The 18,534-nt window shown below is 49.8% G+C and overlaps 1 protein-coding gene across 1 annotated transcript; it reads right to left on the bottom strand.

The window, feature by feature from the left end:
* Positions 1-607: 607 nt before the first annotated feature.
* Positions 608-16,369, bottom strand: SERPINA12 (serpin family A member 12). The gene is made up of 5 exons (XM_010968742.3): positions 16,175-16,369; positions 8,691-9,341; positions 6,698-6,968; positions 4,676-4,823; positions 608-3,056 (listed from the first exon to the last, which is right to left on the bottom strand). Exons 2-5 carry the CDS (start codon positions 9,322-9,324, stop codon positions 2,868-2,870), a joined length of 1,242 nt encoding a protein of 413 aa, XP_010967044.2. The 5' UTR covers positions 9,325-9,341; positions 16,175-16,369; the 3' UTR covers positions 608-2,867.
* Positions 16,370-18,534: the final 2,165 nt, after the last annotated feature.

Genomic DNA, 18,534 nt, shown 5'->3' with positions numbered 1-18,534 from the left:
GTCTTTTAAGCAAACACTGAACGTTCTCCACGACATGCACTGGCCTGGGCACTGCGGGCACAGGGACACCCAGTCTGCAGCCATAGGGACACTTACAACACACAAGTTTGTCTGGGTCACCCTCCAATTAAACTCCTGCTAAAGGGCCCCCGAGTCCTTCAGTTAAAGACCAGCATTCTCTCCGTGACCCATGAAGCCCCAACCTACCTCTCCAGCCTCACTGCCTACTTCCTCCTGCCTTATTTTGTTGTTCTGTCATATTAACCTTATTTCAGTTCCCTGTCCATGCCACCTTCCCACCCCCAGGCCTTTGCACATACTGTTCCCTCCGCTTGGTACAGTTTTGCTCTTCTCCCCACCCCAGCTTCCTCCCCCTTTTTCCCAAATAGAATTTACTTCTGTAGTGGAGAATGAAAATATGGCTGTGAAGGTAGGAAATCATGTAGACAAATATTTTAGAAGTGTGACAGTCATTTTAGAATAAAGTTAGTTAAAAGGAAGATGAATAAAGCACTAGAGATTAAGCTTAATTTCTACTGGAAAGACCACCAATGTTTTATGTATTATTAAATACACAAGGAAATACACACTCATATGCAGTTTTAATTAATAGCTACAATTCAAAAACAGATATGCTCCCAGAGTTCAGAGCTTTTCGCAGTTGTCTTGTCCTCAGGGAAGCCTTGCTGGAGCCCCCAGCCTGGGTCAGACCCCCCTGTTATACACTCTCAAAGCGCTCGTAACTGCCTTTCATCGTGTTCACTGGCGCTTGCGATCATAAATTTATGTGCATTGTTATTCGATTCATGGCTCTTTCCCCCACTGGATATTAACTCCATTAAGGCAAGGGTCAGGTCTGTTTGTACTAGCCCAGGAGTTGCTGCCCCATAAGTCATTGTTTAAAACAAAATTGATTGCAGGGAAAATTTAGATCCAGGAGCCATCACAATGCATGGAGATGAGTGCTTTATTGAAGGGCTGCTAGGAAAGATGCTGGAAAGGAAGAGAACATTTCATAAAGAGGTCATAATGGACTGGGCACTGAAGGATGAGTAGGAGCTTGTTAGGCAGGAGGCAAGCACGCCTGGTAGCGAGGATAGCACCTTTTAACAAATGAGAGGGCACTGAGGCTCAGAGGCTTTAAATGACATGCCCAAGTCATCCAGCTACTAAGTGGTTTACCCGCTTGTCCCATGTCCCCAGTGGCATATGTTGTGGATCTGAGCTGCCTCCTGAGGGTTCCTGTGTTCATCTGGTTGTCCTCCCACCCCCAAGGCTGGTGCCACGGAAGTGGTGATGGTCTGCAAAGTGCTCTACAGGGGTTCCCAGTCTTCTGCTCCCATATCTGTGTCCTTGGCGCAGGGTATCAATCTTCTTGCCCTCCTCCACCTCTCAAAGACGGGTTACTCACTCTGGTGCTCCCCGATCTTAGCACTTAGCATCCTCTACCAGCCTTACCCCTCTCCAGGCTGCCTTCCCCACCACCAGTGTCGGGGTGGGGTCTCCGGGGCCCTGAGGGTGCCTAGGATGGAGAAGGTGGAGAAGGAAGCACTTACTGAATACACACCTGCTAAAGTGGACAGGGCAGCTCTCTTACCTTGGAGTGGAGCTGAGGAACGACTAGCGGGCCCCCAGGTCTATGTAGAATGCCTCCCTTCCTGCCCCAAAACAGATGCTACCGCTGTGTGCTGACTGTGGCTAACCACGAGGACACAGGGGAGTCACTTCACCTCTCTGAGCCTCACTTTCCACATCTGTCATATGAATGTCCATTCTGGCTGCCCATGGGGTAGCTGTGACCAGAACAAAAAAGGCACACTGAGCTGTGAGTTGCTAGGCACATCCAGGGGATGGCAGTTGGTGCCAGGTAGGGCTTCTTAGGGCCAAGCCACTGAAGATCCCCTCCTCCCAAAACACCTTACCCATTAGCACAGGCAATTCACAGCAGGAGGCAAAGGAATCCAGGTACTTAAAGAAGACCCACACGTGTAATCTCAGCCCTGTGAACACTGGTGCCCCCTGGTGGTCACAGGCAGACCCTGCAGGGCCATGCTTTCTGGGACAGGCTCAGAGACCCCATTCACTCTTCAACCAAGTTGCTGACGGTTCAAATGCCAGGCTCTTCATTTTGTGCCCAAAATAGTGACTCTGGAGGCAGAAAACCTGGCATTGAGTCCTGGTGGCCGCTATTCTAGGTTGCATCCGTCTAACGCTGGAGTAGCCCACTTCCATTTTGCCATCCGCCTTGATGCTTAGCTGAGCTCAGAGCTCCCACGTGGACGCTGGAGGGTAGGTATCTGTGTAACGTACCTGCCAAAGACCCAAGGCCAAGGCTAGTTTCCTCAGAGCCCCGGTGTGAGGGAGCATCACTCATGTCCTGACTCTCCCCGGTGTGTGGTATTCATGTCCTGAATCTTTGTCTATTTCTATAGGGAACTAGAGTCCCAGAGAGGGTATGGCTTTCCCAAACACTTGGTTTCTAAGATTTGAACCCAAGTCTCTCCCACTAGGAGCCCCAGGTACTCTCCTTGGCTCACAGCTTTCCCAAATTATCCACTGACAGTCAGCAGACCTTGGGGGTGTTGTTTATTAAATCACAAAGCCCTTCTGCCTGCCAGGGAGAGAGATCTCCATCAAGTGGGTAGGGGTGGGGTGTCTGACATTTGAGTGGGCAGAGAGGGGGCCAAGGGAGAAGAATGGCGCACAGAAGCCCTGAGAGCCGGTGGTGCTGCCTGCTTGGGCAGTGGCTTGGGAGCTTATGATTAAGGGAGATTAGATGAGAAAGTCCCTGTGGTCTCAAACCCAGGGAGACAAAACATATTCCACCCCAGGCCCTGGTGGAGGTCTGCAGCAAGCCAGATGTCCCCTTATTTCCCAGAAGGATTAGCAATCTTTGCTAAGAAGAGCAGGTTATTCAACCTCTCGAGAATCAGCAGCAGAAAGCTTCTGTTCATCTTGACCCTTAATGGTGCCTCCATGGGCAGGGTCTGCGCTCCGGAGCCCGCGGCCCCCTCCGTGCCCTTCTCGTCCATCTTCAGGGTAGCCTGGTGCACCGCCTGCGGGAAACGGGAGTGAGGTCAGTACTTTCAAAGCCACTCGGAGGCCCTGGATGACCGAAGGCTGGCAAAAGGCCCAGAGAGGGCGAGGCCTCAGTCAGAGTCCCCCAGCACAGCAGTAACTTGGCTGGTGCCAGCCACCCGAGGGCTCCTGGCTTTTCTTCTGTCATCACTGAAGGATACTCAACAAGCAGATGCAGTTGAAGGAAAAATGATGCGGGGGGAACATCAGCTGCAGGGTAGGGGGGCCTGGGGGTGGGAGACGGAGTGGAGTTTGCTCTATTTCCCGTGACTGACAGGGAAGCATCAATGGTAACAATGCTGAGCCTTAGCTAAATGGAAGGGAGGTGGTGGCATCACTGGCCCAAAGCCTCCAGCCTGCTCCACGCTCCTTTCATCCGCCATTTCATGGTGGAATGCCGAGAGGGAGGCAGATTCCAGGGTAGCTGTTGGAGATGACTCAGACCCAGAGCCACTCGAATGGCATCAACATCTGACTGCATGATTGTCACGGGGAAATTGATGGGCTTCTGTGAAATACTGATACGTTTCATTCCATTCTACAAAATGCTGACAATTTGACTAGCAAGCCAATAGCCGTTGTTTACATACAGAATCACAGCTATCAGCACGCGTAACTGTGGGAAAGAAACGGGCCACTGAACTCAGTAAAGGCCTCTGGGAAAGGGGTACCTGGTATTGAAGGTTTATGCAAAGTCTGTGGCAGGAAAACTTAAAATTCTATTAACTGTCTTTCTTCCTCTTGGAAACTGGAAAACAAATCTGAATGCATGCCTACTGTCAGCTCAGCTTGGCAAGTCGGATCGCTCCACACAGCTCCAGCCAATCCATACAGCCCCAGCCAATCCCCACCTCCCAGGACTCCCGTGCCTTTCCACCTCCCAGTTTTAGGTCATGCTGCCCCCTACTGGAAGGTCTCCCCTGCACCCACCACTGCTTGTTGAAATCGTCCCTGACTTTATGCCTTTTGAACCTAAAAGTAGAGTTGCCAGATAAAAGACAAGATGTCCTGTTAAATTTGAATTTCAGATAAATGATGAAAATTTTTTTTAGCATAAGTATATCCCATGCAATATTTGGGATATACTTAAACTAAAACATTTCATTTATTACTTCTCTGATATTTGAATTTAACTCTCATCCTGTGTTCTATCTGCTAAATCCAGGCACTCTACCCCATGTGGTCCTCTCTGCTGGCCGCCAAAAGGCAGGGGCTCAGCCTTGCTGGAAACCATGGGTCCCTTGCTTGCTTATTTCTAGACCACATGGACCATGTTCACAACTTACTCCTCACAAGCTTATGAGGCCTCAGAGAGAGGGTCTGGGCCAGTGCGAGGCTTGATGAATGTTCCAGGCTTCAACCAATTGCTTATTGCATTGAATTGACCTCCAAAACAGGACCAGAAGATTCGACTGATATTTCCCACTTTAAAGACTAGAAACATGGGGAAAGGTTCCGTAATGTGCCTAGGGTCCGAGCCTGGCCTGATGAGTGGGTGGATCTTGGCTCGTGCAGCCGCTGGGACAGTGGCTTTGGCCCGGGGCTGCGGGCAGGCCCCTGTGTCGGCGAGGGCAGTGTCCAGGCCAGGCAGGCTTACCTCGCTCACTTTCAGATTTTCATAGGGGGAGATCCTGGTGAGATCGCCGTGTTCCTCAAAGATTTTAGTGACACCCACGTAGGAGAGCATCTTCTTCAGGTCGTAGCTACCCGTGATGGACAACCTGGGCACGAACACATCCACCACCCTAGGGAGTCGAAAGTGATGAAGGTGACAGAGGGCCCTGCCAGCTTCCCAGCAGGGCTGGGAATCGACGGTGAGCGAGGCCTCTGTCCTCCCAGCCCCTGAGATCTCAAAATTTCTCTCTATACACGGAATGAGGAGAGGCCCGGAGGACTGGGATCCGGTTTTCAAGCGCCCATGCTCTCTGCACTACGTCCCTTCTTCCTGTCGCAATTTGCCTGAGCATCATCCATAGAAAAGCCCTCAAGTCCCTGCCATCTCAGGACCCCTTTAGCACAGCCATCGAGGGTCTCCCCACCATAGCGTCAGCCATGCCTGTGCCCTGAGCCAGTCCCGACCCCAGCCGTCTGGTGCTAGAGACAGCAGCACCCCGAGATCAGAAGCCAGCAGTGCTGAGTTCAGATCCACTCTGCCTTCCCTGAGCTCTGTGAACTGGCGCCCATGATCTCACCTCTCTGAGCCACTCGTGTGAAAACGATGATGGTAATCATCACACCCGCGGGACCAGAGGAGGGCTAAAGGAGATGCACGTGGCCCTGCTCAGCATAGTCAGTGATCAGCAAGAGTTCATCTTCCTGGCCTTGAATGAGCAGCTTTACATCCTCTTTGGGTGGGACCCAAGTTGGCCTCCCTGCCTGGGGCCTGGGATCAGGTGTCCTGAGGCACGTGTGGGCCCTGGATTCCTGTCCACCTGTCCAAAGACCCCATTTCTTCCTGTCTCTCCAAGGATCTCATTCCTGCCTTTCCCTCCTGCACCATCTATGTTGCACCCTGATGCCTCCTGGGTCACCCTCAGGGGTGGACTTTATCTAAAGCATCCAGAACTAGAATTTCTCTCCCATAAGCTTTCAACTAAAGTGATACATCTAATTGCATTCTGTAATTCCTTCAAGTGTGTGTTCCCCAATGAAAGAAACTGCCTTGGCTCAGTTACCACCCTTCGGTATCCCAGCTCAGTTCTAGCACCCTCTCTGCCTCTTAGAACCCTCCTCAGCTCCTGACAGCATGCTGGCAATGGCAGAGCTTCTCAATAAAGACCCTTTGGGTGGAGAATGATGGTGGGGGCAAAGTGGAAAGGAGAGGGCAGGGACCAAGGAGGAAGACATCCTGACACCACTTCTACCCAAGTGGAAGCTGCCCTGTCCACCATAGACCCGGCCCTCCTGGCTGCCAGAGGCCCTGCCCTAGCCCTTCAGCTTTCAAGGCACTGTGCCCGTCTGCACTGACACCAAGTTCCCAGGACGTGACTGCCGCTAGTTCTCACCTTTCCCAAGAGAAGCTGTCAGTAGGCAAATGCCTGGGAAGGATGCTGGAGGCTTACCTTAAATCTGTTCTAATTTTATGTTTTGAAAGGAACCTCTTTACTCACTTCCGTCCTACAGCTATGATTAGTATAACTTCATTGGTGCACACGTCACGGGTTTTATTATGACACCACTGTTGAAAACATTCTATGTACAATGAAAAACTCACAGCTCCCATTGACATTCCAAGTGTTTGTCCTCACATCTTCCTTCTGTCTAGGCTCCTGTCACTCCTCTCCCTTCCATGGGTACCACTATTCAGTCTCGAAGACTTAGCACAAACTCCATGTGCTCCATGAAGCCCCTCCTGACCACCACCACCCACCAAGTTTCTCTCCATCCTCGGCACTCTCACAATGTTTAAGCGTCTTCCTCTGAAAGCAAAGGCTTCACTATATTTCTATGATTTGTTTTCCAAGTCTACTTCCTACCAAAATAGAAGTTCATCATGGAGCCCAGAATAGGACTTGGCCGTGGGGTCAGAGCTCCATAAATCTGGGATAGAGGAAGCAAAGACAGTGGGAGGGAAGGGAGGAAGAAGGAAGATGATGTACTCATCAGGCACCCTCTTTACCTTCGAGAGAGTAATTCTTTCCATCTGAAGAAAGTGTCCAACCCCAAGGCTTCCTCCACGTTCTTCATTTTGCCCTCATCAGGAAGAACGAAGATGGCTGTGATGTTGCCCTGGTAGGGCATTTCCAGGACAGTGCAGGAGAGCTGGTCATCGTGGCCAACCTCATACATGCCCCCGTGGAACATCATGGGCACCTTCACTGCCTTGTTTCTGTCCAGAATGAAGTCTTCCTCTTTAGTTGATTTAGGATCAAACTCATGTTGCCACCTGGCTTAAGATTGAAGAAGGAAAAAGTAAGATGAGTGTCCTGAGGGTGAAGAGGTTACTGAATCCAATTAACCACTGAGTCTCCGTCCACATGGATTTAAGGAAAGGGTCTAGACGCTCTGCGATATCAGAGCAGGGTCACAGAAATCCTTGCCCACATGCCATGCCCTGGAGACTTCTGGTAAAGTGGGCTTGGCCCTGATGACGATCAGTTCCCAAAGATGCCAGGATCAGGGCTGCTGAGCTGGGAGGGGAGCCTCAGACTCCCCTAAGCCCAGGTGCTCCTGAGACTGAGAAAGGCCATGGATTCTGTTACAGAAGCGGGAACTGGATTGCATCTGGTGGGGGTTGTCTGGGTCTGATGTGAGTGAAAGCACTCAAGTCTATTCTAAAATCAGCCCTGGAGGGGTCATTCTTATGTGAGACTAAGGAATCTAATATAACAGGCTGCCCTTGGGAGCCTGCTGAAGGGCAGTGAGCTCCCAAAGCTGGGCATCTGGACCTCTCCTCTCTGACCCTGAGGACTCTGACAAAACTGGCCATGGACTCTGACCCTCATACTCACTATCTCCAGAGCCCTCAGTATAAGACCCTTAGGGCCAAGTCCCTGAGTTCAAATTGTGGCTTTATTGCTCTAGAAGGATGACCTTGGACAAGTGTCTCAGCCTCCCCAGGCTTCAGTGGCCTTATCTACAGAGTGGAGATTTTCACGGGAAACTCATAGGCTGCCGTGAGGTTTAGTGGGGAAATGTGGCGGAGCTCAGTGACGGTGTGTGCTGAGTGCTGAGTGGGTGCTCGTCATCGTCAGCATCACTGTCTCTGCTGTTTTTGATGTAATCTAAGGATGTAGGGACTTTGGGAAATTCCTGATTCTCCTTTCTTCCCTGCTTTGGGAGACTGAGATTTCAGTCTACCATGATCACTTCTTCTTCTTCTTCTTTTTTTTTTTTTTTCCTTTTTTTCCTATAGCCATTGATCTCCTTGTGGATTCTGGGAGAGCTGAACTTCCATATTTAGGACTGTGTTACTGATAGCCCAACAGTGATCTTGCCTGGCCTGAGGGATGTTGGCCTCTATTCTCACCTATGTTGGCCAACCTGTGTGTGTGTGTGTGTGTGTGGTGCGAGTGGGTGTGTATGGTAATGGTAGACGAAGCTTGGATTTGGGAATATTATTTTTCACTATCAGACTTGGAGAATCTACAACATGTGGTTGGGAGACCAAGGCACCTACCAATGAGGTCATGATCACCATCATCAATGCCATCACCACTGTGGGTGTCTACTTGTATGATGGAGAGTGCACAGTTCCAGGTCAAGAGAAGTGGATTCTAGTCTTGACTTTCATTGACTGGCTTTGTAACTTTGAGTAAGTCAATTAATCTCTCTCTGAATTTCACTTTCCTCATCTAAGAAACACAGAAAAGAGTATCACTCCAAACTCTACAACTAACGTTGTGTTAGGATAATCAGTAATAATAAAAATGTACATATGGGGAATATATTTCAAAAGATTCATTTTGCATACATTTTCACTTTGAGTCCCAATAACCACCCTATGAGTTATATATCAAGGTACTCATTTTTCAGGTAAGAAAAGTAGGGTTCTAACAGACTAACTGCATGTGAATCAAAGGTCACAGACCAAGCAGGTGGACAACCCAAGTTTTTAACTCAAGTCTACTGGTCATCCTACCCTTTTCGAGCTTTCATGCCCCAAGCCTTACCTCGAAAGAAAACATAATTTATAAGAATCATCACAGTGCCAGGGTCTATATTCTTGACCAAGTCATTGATTTTCCTGTGGGTTTTCTGACTGACATAGTCATTGATTCGATTCTGAGCATCTTCCAAATTCTGGAAGTTGGTGGGGACAGTGTCTGCCTCATACAGGTTCTTGACATCTGTCAGAAACTTCTTCAATGGCTTTAGCTTCTGGTCAATGAACAAGGCATTCCCGACGCCTAGCTTACGGTCCTGGTTCTCCTGGTTCAGCCTCTGGATAAGGTAATGGAAACCTTCATGAAGGTCTTTCTCTTGCATATTCTGGAAGTTGAAGCCCTGCTTGATCTCGGCCAGGGTGGAGTCTTGGGCACCAATGGACAGCATGGAGAAGGCCATAGCGATGCTCCAGGGAGAGAAGAAGATGTTCTTGTCAGGGCTGTTGGAAGACAGCTTCTTGTACAGCTTGAAGCCAAAGTCTGCATTTCGCTTTGCTATCTCCTGAGCTGCCCTTCTTCCCTTCCATGCTTGGTCCTGGCTCACAGCTTCATAATTCTTGGGAGAGAAGCTGGGCTTCAGAAGACCTTCCACGGTGAGGAGGCCAGCAAGAAGCAGGCCTAGGCCCAGCGTGGGGTTCATTTTCCTTGAAGATTGTCCTGTTGAGTAGTGGGCCTGAGGTTAGCAGAAACAATAACAAAAGAATCCCATTGCTCCTATCTTGCCCACGGGGAACACCAGATAGAGGAAGTCATACAGTGACCAGCATGTGTTGTGCATAGCAGTTTATAAGGGCTTTGACATCCACTGTAACATTTAACCCTTGCCATCACCTTGGGGACTAAAAGTGACTGCACAAATGAGAAATCAGAATGTAGAAGATAGCTCTTGTTTTTGTATCCCTCTCCCCCTTCCTATAGTAACAGTATCTCAGATCCTTTGAGAAACTGCTCCCTCCACTCCATTGGGTCACAAAAAAAGGATACCCCACAGTGTGGGCATGTGATCCAGGCTAGGCCATCATAATAATCTGTTCCCCTTCCACACTGATTGGTTAAGGAATGAGAGATCATCAGATCCATCAGCGCTTGTCTTTGAGAATGCAAAGCCCTCTGAACTCTGGTGACTGGCTTAATGGTAAAACCTTGAACCTGAATGTGGACATAACATCCACATAGAGAAGGAGAGATAAGAGAGAGAAATGGAAAGAAAGAAATGAGAAGACATATTTGGTGACATCTTTGGAGTCCCCGGATTGAGCTTTACCTGAAGCCCATCCACTTCCTCTTTTCAAAGTTATAAGAGCCAGTAAAGATCCCTTTTAGGGCTGGCTGGTTTGAGTTGGATTTTTTCCTTACAACCAAGAATTCTGGTTTGCAGAAATAAAATCCTTTGTCTAAGATCACATGGTAAGTGGTAGATACCCACCCCAGGAGAACCCAGGTCTCTAGTAAACTTCCTTCCCTAGACTTCTTCCAGGAAAGCAAAGGGGGTGGTGTCATGGAGAGAAAAAGCCAAATCTGCTTGGCTCCAGGACAGCTCCTTGTTTCACTACCTCTCAGCTTTGACATCTCCCAATAAGACTGTGAGGTTTAGAGGAGACAAAAATTTTATTTTCAGTTTTCTTTTCATCTTTAGCCTTTATACAGCAGAGAGCTGCCAAAAGTGTAGTATTCCAAAAAGCTTGTTCATTTCTGTAGCTGCACATGTTACTGTTGATGACTTTTTAGACCAGTTTTTATGTTAAATAAGGCCGATTTCTTTACTTGGTCCTTTGCTGTCACTTCCTATTTTTCCCTCTGTAGTTTACATCTCTGTGTACCTGTAATCTGTGGGAGATGGCAAGCTCCTCAATAGGAAAGGCTATTCCTGGTTGTCTTGGATTGGGTTTCTGAGAAGCAGAGCCTGAGACGAGGGTTCAGATGTACGTTGTGTGTTGAGGATGTGGCCCCTCGGGAAGTGAGGGAAGCAGGGCAGGAGAGGGAAGGAGCCCAGCCAGGATGCAGTCCCAGATAACATCTAGTCTTGACCTGGAGACTCCCCTGGCAGCACTGGCCTGAGGCAAAGGGACTGGCCTTCAGAGGGAATCAGTCAGTCAGTTGGTGGTCTGCCCCCAGGATGCATGGCCTGGGGTACAACTTCCTGGGTCATTTAGCTCCTATCAGCCAAGGGCACTTTTCCGGAGTGGGGAGGACAGCTGTGAGCTGGTGACAGCTGTGAGCTGGTAACAGCTCACCCTCACAGCACCACTGGCCTCGGGGACCTGGGTCCAGCAGAACACGGTCCACTGCAGCTAAATCTCTAGTGCCTGCACTGAGGAGGCTCTTTCCAGTTGATGGAAGGAGAGGACAGTTGGACAGCAGCACAGGGCTTGCGCCTAGGAGCACCCCAAACTCCATGTTCTTCGCACCCCTAAACCCTCTACGCCAGGTGCTGTGGATACAGACAGCATCACAGTGGACACGAGTCTGCAGGGAGCCTGGGGCCCAGTGTTTGGGAGTTCTATAGACACTGCCATTGCGTCCCGCATCCCCTTCCATCTTCCTAACAAAACTTCGCTGTTTTTCAGGGGCGGGTGTGGACCATTCCCTTAGGCAGCCCAAGTGCTTCAGGGACAGGGACCCCATCCCCAGCTCTAAGAGGGGCTCTGATTGGGTCAGGATTGAAAGAGCAGGCCCCTGTGGGGTCCCCCCTGCTACAAATCCTTTCCGTGTCCCTGTTTCCTGTTTGTAGGAAATAGGCTTCATTCTTGACCTTCCCTGAGTTCCAAAGGGCAGATTCAAACAGTTGCTAATCAGGGAAGGGAGGGAATGCAGAAAGAAAGGAGGAACAGTCAAGAAACAATAATCTTGGGGCAGGTCCTGGTTCCTCCTCAAGGAATAGATGCAACAAATCTCTGAGTTCTTCTGTGAGAACCAAGGCCCCCTCCCAGGTGGAGGATGGCAACTTCCTGCTGAGCACAGGATTCTGGGACCCCGCCCTGTTATCTCATCACCAGACAATCAGAAGAAAGTCCACACCCTGCAGTCCTCCCCCCAGATTTTGCCTATAAATACTTTCCCTAAAAACCATCAGGGAGTTTGGGTTTTTTGAGCACAAGCCGTCCATCCTCCTTGCTTGGCCCCGCAATAAACCAAACTCTGATGTTTTGGTTTGTTTGACCTCACTGTGCGTCAGGCATGCAAACTTCTGTTCAGTGACACCACGAGGGGAGTGATGCCAGGATGAAACCCGAACACAGAGATGCATGTGAGGGCTTTGCAGAGACACTGGCGCTGGGGCCACAGAGTAAGCTCACTTGGAGCCCAACCTGCCCCAAGACTTCCAGTGATGCTAGTGTGAGTTACGTGGTCAGTTACTTTGAGACAAAAGTGTCCTAACAAATGTAAGTTTTTGTTTTGTTTGTTTGTTTTTTTACTGTGGGGACTACCAGGCAGACAGGAGTCCTGGCCCTGATCTCACACTTCCTGGCTGTGTGACACTGAGGAAGGAGCTTTCCCTCTCTGAGCCTAAGTGATCTCTAAGTACCTTTCATTCCTAATAACACAGTTTTCAGTAAAAATTAAAAACAGCTGGTGATGAACAAAGGCTCATGTGGCTGTCTTAAAATAGATTTTTGAAGAGAAGATCAGTAAAATCCCTGAGGTTGTTTCAGATAAAAGAAAGAAAATCGAAAATGGAAAGGATTCAATCTCTCAGGTTAGAGCGCTGGACCATGCATAGCCTGCCTGGTTTAAAAATAGAAGCTTCTCCTTTCCAGAGCAGCTGGCCGCCTTTGTGTGCACTAGTTCCCCAGGCCTGAGAGCGCAGAAGTTAGGCCACGGCTGTCAGGGAGCTCGAGAACATTCTTGGCAGCAGGGTGACCAGCCAGGTGAGATGCGAAGCAGTAAAGCAACTTGCCCCAGGAGCCACGTGTGTGTTGGGACAGGTCAGGGCCAGAATCCAGAGCAGGGAAGGTGAGGCAGGAGGGAAGGGGGCAGGGCACAACCTTTAAAAGAATGACACAGCAATTAGCACCAAGATGGCGGAAGATTCAACCCCCAGGAGACCTTGACTTTCAATATATGCCCATTGCAGTACAGCAGCCGCCAAATGGCACGCCCGCAGGGGCCAGGACAGTTTCAAGGCTGATCATGAAAGGTCAAAAAGTGGGTGATGGCCCAGTTCCTGGGATTCCCGGCACCTTCCTCAAAGAAGTTGGAATAATCCTCCCATTTGTTAGCATATGAAGTTACCCAGCCCATAAAGGCTAAGCCCCTCCTCCCAGGGTTCACTCTCTCAATCTCTCTCTCCCTCCCCCACCCCTCTCTTTTCTCTTGCCTTCTGAGATGGCCCGCACTCCGTCCATGGTGTATGTATCTAATTTTGCTTTAAACACCCACCCCCACGTCTCGTGGCCTCCTTGGCCTCCGAGACAGCCTGCACTCTGTCTATGGAGTGTGCATCTCTCTGAATACATCTGCCTTCACTCTACCATGGCTAGCTCTTGAATTCTTTCCTGTGCAAAGCCAAGGATGCTCGCTTGATGGGGCGCATCCCAGTGACTTGCCATCCTCTCCCGCCCCATTTTTCCTGTATCAAAGGGAAACTACTGGCAGCTGTATTCCAGAAACACTTTTCTGGCACAGACGGCCCACATACATAGTTCCACAGTGATGCCCAGTCAGTGACATCGAAAAGGTTTTCCCTATTTCGCCGAGTTTCAGGAAGAGGAACTGATCATGGAGTTGAAAGTCTGGATCTCGGTCTTCTCCTGTTCATGTCTTTGGTGTTTAAGAATAAGCCTCTTCACTCTTCAGCGTCAGCATCTTCATCTATTAAGTGGGGGAGTTGTACCTGTCCTCCTCCCCACTGGATGCTGCTAACCAGCTCACAGCCCCCAGCCCCTAGGACACAGCTCACACCCTGCCAGGCCTCAGCTTCCTCCCCATCTCTAAATCTGTGTCATAGCGGTTTCCACGGGCCTCCTGCCCAGGCCCACTGATTGTCCACAGCCTGGCCTTCCTCCCCTCCAAACAGTCCACACTGGCTCCATTTCTGGGCCTTTCCATCCGTCAACACAGGCCCTAAACTGACCCAAACTTGTCAGATGGGTACCCGTCCTAGACGCCTGAGTAGGCTAATTTTTTAATCCTGTCAATTAAAATGCCCAAGGGACTGGTTGTTTCCCAATAAACTGATACATTGCCCAAGTTGAGCAATTCTTGTTTCATTTTTATTTGGAAGTGTATGCGTTTGGTTGTCCCTCGAAATACAATGAGGGAATAAAATAAAGAAGGAGAGGAACAGGATAGAAACCGAACTCTGTGGAGAAGACATGGGGCAGATAAAGCTGTAATCAAGATTTCAGCTCTTGCGGCGGGGGGGGGGGGGCGGTACAACTCAGCAGCAGAGTGTGTGCTTAGCATGCATGACGTTCTGCGTTCAGTCTCCAGTACCTCCTCTAAAGCTAATAAACAAATAAATAAGCCTAATTACCTCTCCCCCAATACATTAATTGAAAAAGAAGGAAAAGAGATTTCAACCCTTCTCTGACTGTCCTGGTCCCACCTTCTCTAGTAATTTCAGAGAATAGTTTTCTTCTCTTAGTAGATGAACTAGCATGGCCCTGACTCAGGAATCATTTATCTTAAAGAAAGATGCAAAGCAGGTATATTCCAGGTATAAACCAGAAGCCCTTTGGCAAAGTGGTTCAGGTGTCTTGGGTCTACACACGGAGGGGTTACCCATGGTTGCCCTGCTAAGCCCAGTCAAAGGCGCCAAGGGGTGGGGACAGCAGATATGATGGCACTTTTGACAATAATAGTATCTGTAATTTTACAAGTTACTTTCATCCTTCTTGTCACCAGTAATTTGAGGAATCAAGACACCAACAAATAGAAGCCACATCAGGACACAGAAGAGCTACTCAGTGCTTAGCAGTTTGGAACCATTGACTCACAGGGCAGAGACCTCCCTCCGCCCTCCCCAAGTCACTTCTCTCCCAACTATCTGCTATCCTGTCTTTCTTCCATGTGATGACACTGACTGGCAAGGAAAAGTTTTCCATCCTCAAGCCAATGAGATGAAAAAGTTTGGGATGCTTTGGATGAGTTTCCATCCCTAATCGCTTGAGCCCCCAGGAATGAGTGTGCACCAGCCCGGGGGCCCCCCACTTAATGAGGGGCTTCCACTGGCCCAGGCTGAACACAGCAGTCCTCCCTGCCCCAAGGGACCCCAGGCCCTTTGAGACCCCAGCTTTCCTCTAAGCCTTTCCAGAGTTCTCCACAGAGTGCACAATACTTAGATAAATTCAGAACCCTCCCTAGGGCTGAGAGACCTGAGGGACCCTTCCTAAAGATGGGCCTTGGCATCCCAGAGGACCAGCACACAATCCCCTCAGCCGAGGAGATGTCCCACGCATGATTTGTGGTCCACCTGCTTTAAGGGATTGATGTTGTCTTAAAAGGAGATCACTCTAGACATATTAGAAGTTATTATTTTTCAAAGTAAGTTTAGAGCCAAGTGGTGGTGAGACACATCCTCTTTCCCCTGTTGGAAGTGAGGGAAGGCTCGTGAAAGAAATCTAGCGACTCTGGCAATAGACTAATTTATCCTCCTTCCTGGGAAGCAAAGAGGATGGAACACGAGTCCATCATCTCACCTCTAAATTTGTCCTGGAGATTTCTGCCTTCATTCTCTTAAGAAATATTTTGGGCCTTCGCTATGTACCAGGCACTGGGTTGCTGGACCAACATCCAAGAAATGGTCCCTGCTGATGCTGCTGACTGACCCACAGCCTCCTTGGGAACCCAAGCATGGAGCTCTCTCTTCTAAGAGGTGATACCCAGAGCCAGCCCTGCAGACTTCTTCAAATCCTCTGGACTTCCCAGCTCTTTGCCTGGCCTGCTCCTCCTGCCTTTGGTGACGTCATTCTAGGATGAGGGACTACGAGGGTTGGAAAGGTTGAGTTACCATCAGCCTTGGGCCACTCGTGCTATAAAGGGGAACCTGAGTCCCACAGCAGACTAAGGAGCTATCCAAGGTCACACTGGGCATTTGCCGGGTTAGAGCGGGAATCCAATCTGTTAAGCCAATTCTGCAAAAATACATGAAGCGGGCTGCTTGAACTCACCTTCTCCATGACATAGTACGCTGATGGATACAGCCTCTGTCCCCAGGGAGAAAGAGGAAGATACACAGGCAGCTCACAGACAAGGCTAACCATGACCAGAACTACAGGGCAGGGACGGACCCAATTTGGAGGGGCCCCCTTATGCCCCTGGGCAACTCCCATTCCCACACCCATTAAGGCTTTTCCTCCAGAAAAGCACAGGAGACAGACATCCCTGAAAACGATCAAGAGGGCTTCCCCAGATTTGGGACGTCTGCAGAATTTTCTTCAAGACACCCACCCAGGGACTGTACTGTATCCTCCTGTGATCTGAAGCAGACTTGGTGTGGAATACACAGGAAGCACTTGACCTTTCCAAAGGGGAGATATCATACTCACAGTACATTCAGAAGTCCACGGAGCCAGCCAATGGATGCAATTTTCTTGCTTTATTATTTATACTTCCATGGCCTCTTGGAAAAGTAGACTGAAGACCAATAAAATTAGCTGGCCTGATTGGGCAGGTGATGGAGGCTCCGGGAGCCACGGCCACACCACTTCCTCCGGGGCTTCTCCTCACCCCTGGAGGCACCTGCCTGATATTAAGACCACACCCACTGTGGTGTGGCTTCCCTAATGAAATCTTTTCACATCTTTTGCAATGACTGTATTTCCCAATTGCTCTGCCTCTGGAACCTGGAGAATTCTTACCGGCAGATCAGCCTATATTCTTGATGTTAAATACTCAACTCAAACATCACGACTGTCATCAGTGGGAAGAGGCTGGCAAAGAGAGGTCAATCCCTGTAGCCCCCATTCTTTCTCTTGCTCTTTCTCAAGCACTTTACAGTTGTCAGTTCTATCGCCTTAGCTCCATGGAGTCTTTTGGGAGAAAAAAACTCAGAGGGATGAATAGACAGTTAAATACATAGTTTCTGTTGGGGGAAGGGTAATAGGAATCAAAGATTCACGTCAAAGTTTGGGATCATTCAAGGAACTTACGAATTATTTTCTGATTGCATCTTTGTCGTGCTGGAGGAATGAGTCATTGGTTGGTTTTCTCCCCCCACCCCTTTCTTTTCTGTCTTTTCAAGTTGTCTTCAAGGAACAGGTATTACTTTAGAATTAATTTTTAGAAGACTGGAAATAAAACAAATTCATATCTTCAGGTTTATCAGAGAGGAAGCCATGATGACATCTGAGAAACTTTCAGACCCGCAGATCCTGGGACCAAAGGGCAATGAGTCCAGTGGACCTGTTTTCCATTCTGCTTTCACTACTGGTTGCTAATGAACAGGAGAACCATTCAAATATTCCTTCCCTATTTGGAGATGTTTCATATAATAGATATTGTCTGACCACAGCACCAAGGGCTGTAGACAGTGTTTTTCTTCCTTTAGGATGCTGTGTTTAGCAGACAATTCTCGTCCCCAGTGCTGTAAGGAGCAGACGACCCAGCGGTGCCTTCTGGAAAAGAGGTGACTGGCTCTTTCCTGGGCTTGGTGCAACCCAGGCTGCACTCATGGACCAGACCAACCTGGCCATGGGGATGTTGGGTCCAGAGCTGCCAGAATCAGGAAGAGCTCCTGAAGGGGGCCCTAAGCGGCGGCCTTCCCTCACCCAGGGAGGCAGGCCTGTCCATCGGGATGTGTCTGGGTCAGATCTACAGCGTGGCCGTTTGAGGGGAGACGTTTCCCTGCAGGGCTCTGCTCACTGAGCCCCTGACGAAAGGATGGGCTGAGATGAGGGCAGTAGTCGCAACGTGGCAGAAGCTGACAGCAGGCCAAGCAGAAGCTGACCCAGAATCCGGGTCTGCGCCCTGCTTTGGATGGAAAGAACTCTGCCTGCTAATGACAGGGTGAGGCCTGTGTGAGTCTGTGAGCCACACCCCAGACATACTCCACAGCAGGGCGAACTCCCACGGGAGACGCATGGGAGAGGCTGGGAGGGACCACACGTGGCTGGGTGGGGATGCCCACTAAGCCATACGGGACCGCACCAGGGATGCCGGAGTGCAGACAGCGCCCAGAGGACAGTAGGTCACAGTGGAGTGTGGCCACAGGTGGGCTGGAGGCAAGGCCAGGCCAGGCACTAAATCTCAGCAAGGAGCCACCCACCCCTGCAGGAAGGAGAGCGTTTGGAGTCCCCCATCAGCCAAGGTAGCCTTGCAGGGGTGGACGAAGGTGGGGAGCATCAGGGAGATGGATGGGAGAGGACCAGCCTCGCCCAACACCATCTAGGGACCACAGCCTAGACTGAACCTGCCCCAACCACTTAGATGGGATTTTTGCCTGGTGTCCACTGAGGGCTGGGATGGTGAAAATGACAGTCTAGTCTTTGGACATTTCAGTGAACTAACAGACCAGAGGCAGTGGCCCAAGGGTGGGCAGTGACCTGAATAAGTTTTTACAGCATGGCCACGGGGAGGGGTGAGAGGCCAGGAAGGAGTTTCCAGTTTCACCCTCGTTCTTTGGTTCTTCCAGATGTTTGGCGCATGAGAGGTCTAGGAACTTACTAATGACCCTGCATGCCCTAACTCCCAGAACTTGCGTCTGTTGGTAACATAGGAGAGCACAGAGACACAGAAAAGCTCACTGAAGGCTGAGGTGGAGATAGCTCTGGGAGGTGAGAGCATGCAAGAGGCACTTGATCCCACCTGAAGTGCTTGGGATGTTGTTGTAGATGGGGCAATCTTGAACTGGGTTCTGAAGGATGAGTAGGAGTTCTTTAGGTGAAAACTGAGAGCAAGAGTAAAAAGT

This window comes from Camelus bactrianus, chromosome 6 (assembly GCF_048773025.1).
Source record: "Camelus bactrianus isolate YW-2024 breed Bactrian camel chromosome 6, ASM4877302v1, whole genome shotgun sequence".
Classification (NCBI taxonomy): Eukaryota; Metazoa; Chordata; class Mammalia; order Artiodactyla; family Camelidae; genus Camelus; species Camelus bactrianus.
The sequence above is the reverse complement of the archived record's forward strand: the minus strand, read 5'-3'. Positions and strand labels throughout refer to the sequence as shown.

Bases quoted from the DNA above. Each gene is read 5' to 3' on its own strand.
- SERPINA12 (XM_010968742.3), bottom strand. From the start codon at position 9,324: ATGAACCCCACGCTGGGCCTAGGCCTGCTTCTTGCTGGCCTCCTCACC. The intron at 4,824-6,697 runs GTAAAGAGGGTG...TCGACTCCCTAG, and splicing joins AAAGAATTACTCTCTCGAAG to GGTGGTGGATGTGTTCGTGC. The intron at 3,057-4,675 runs GTAAGCCTGCCT...CGTTTCCCGCAG, and splicing joins AAAATCTGAAAGTGAGCGAG to GCGGTGCACCAGGCTACCCT.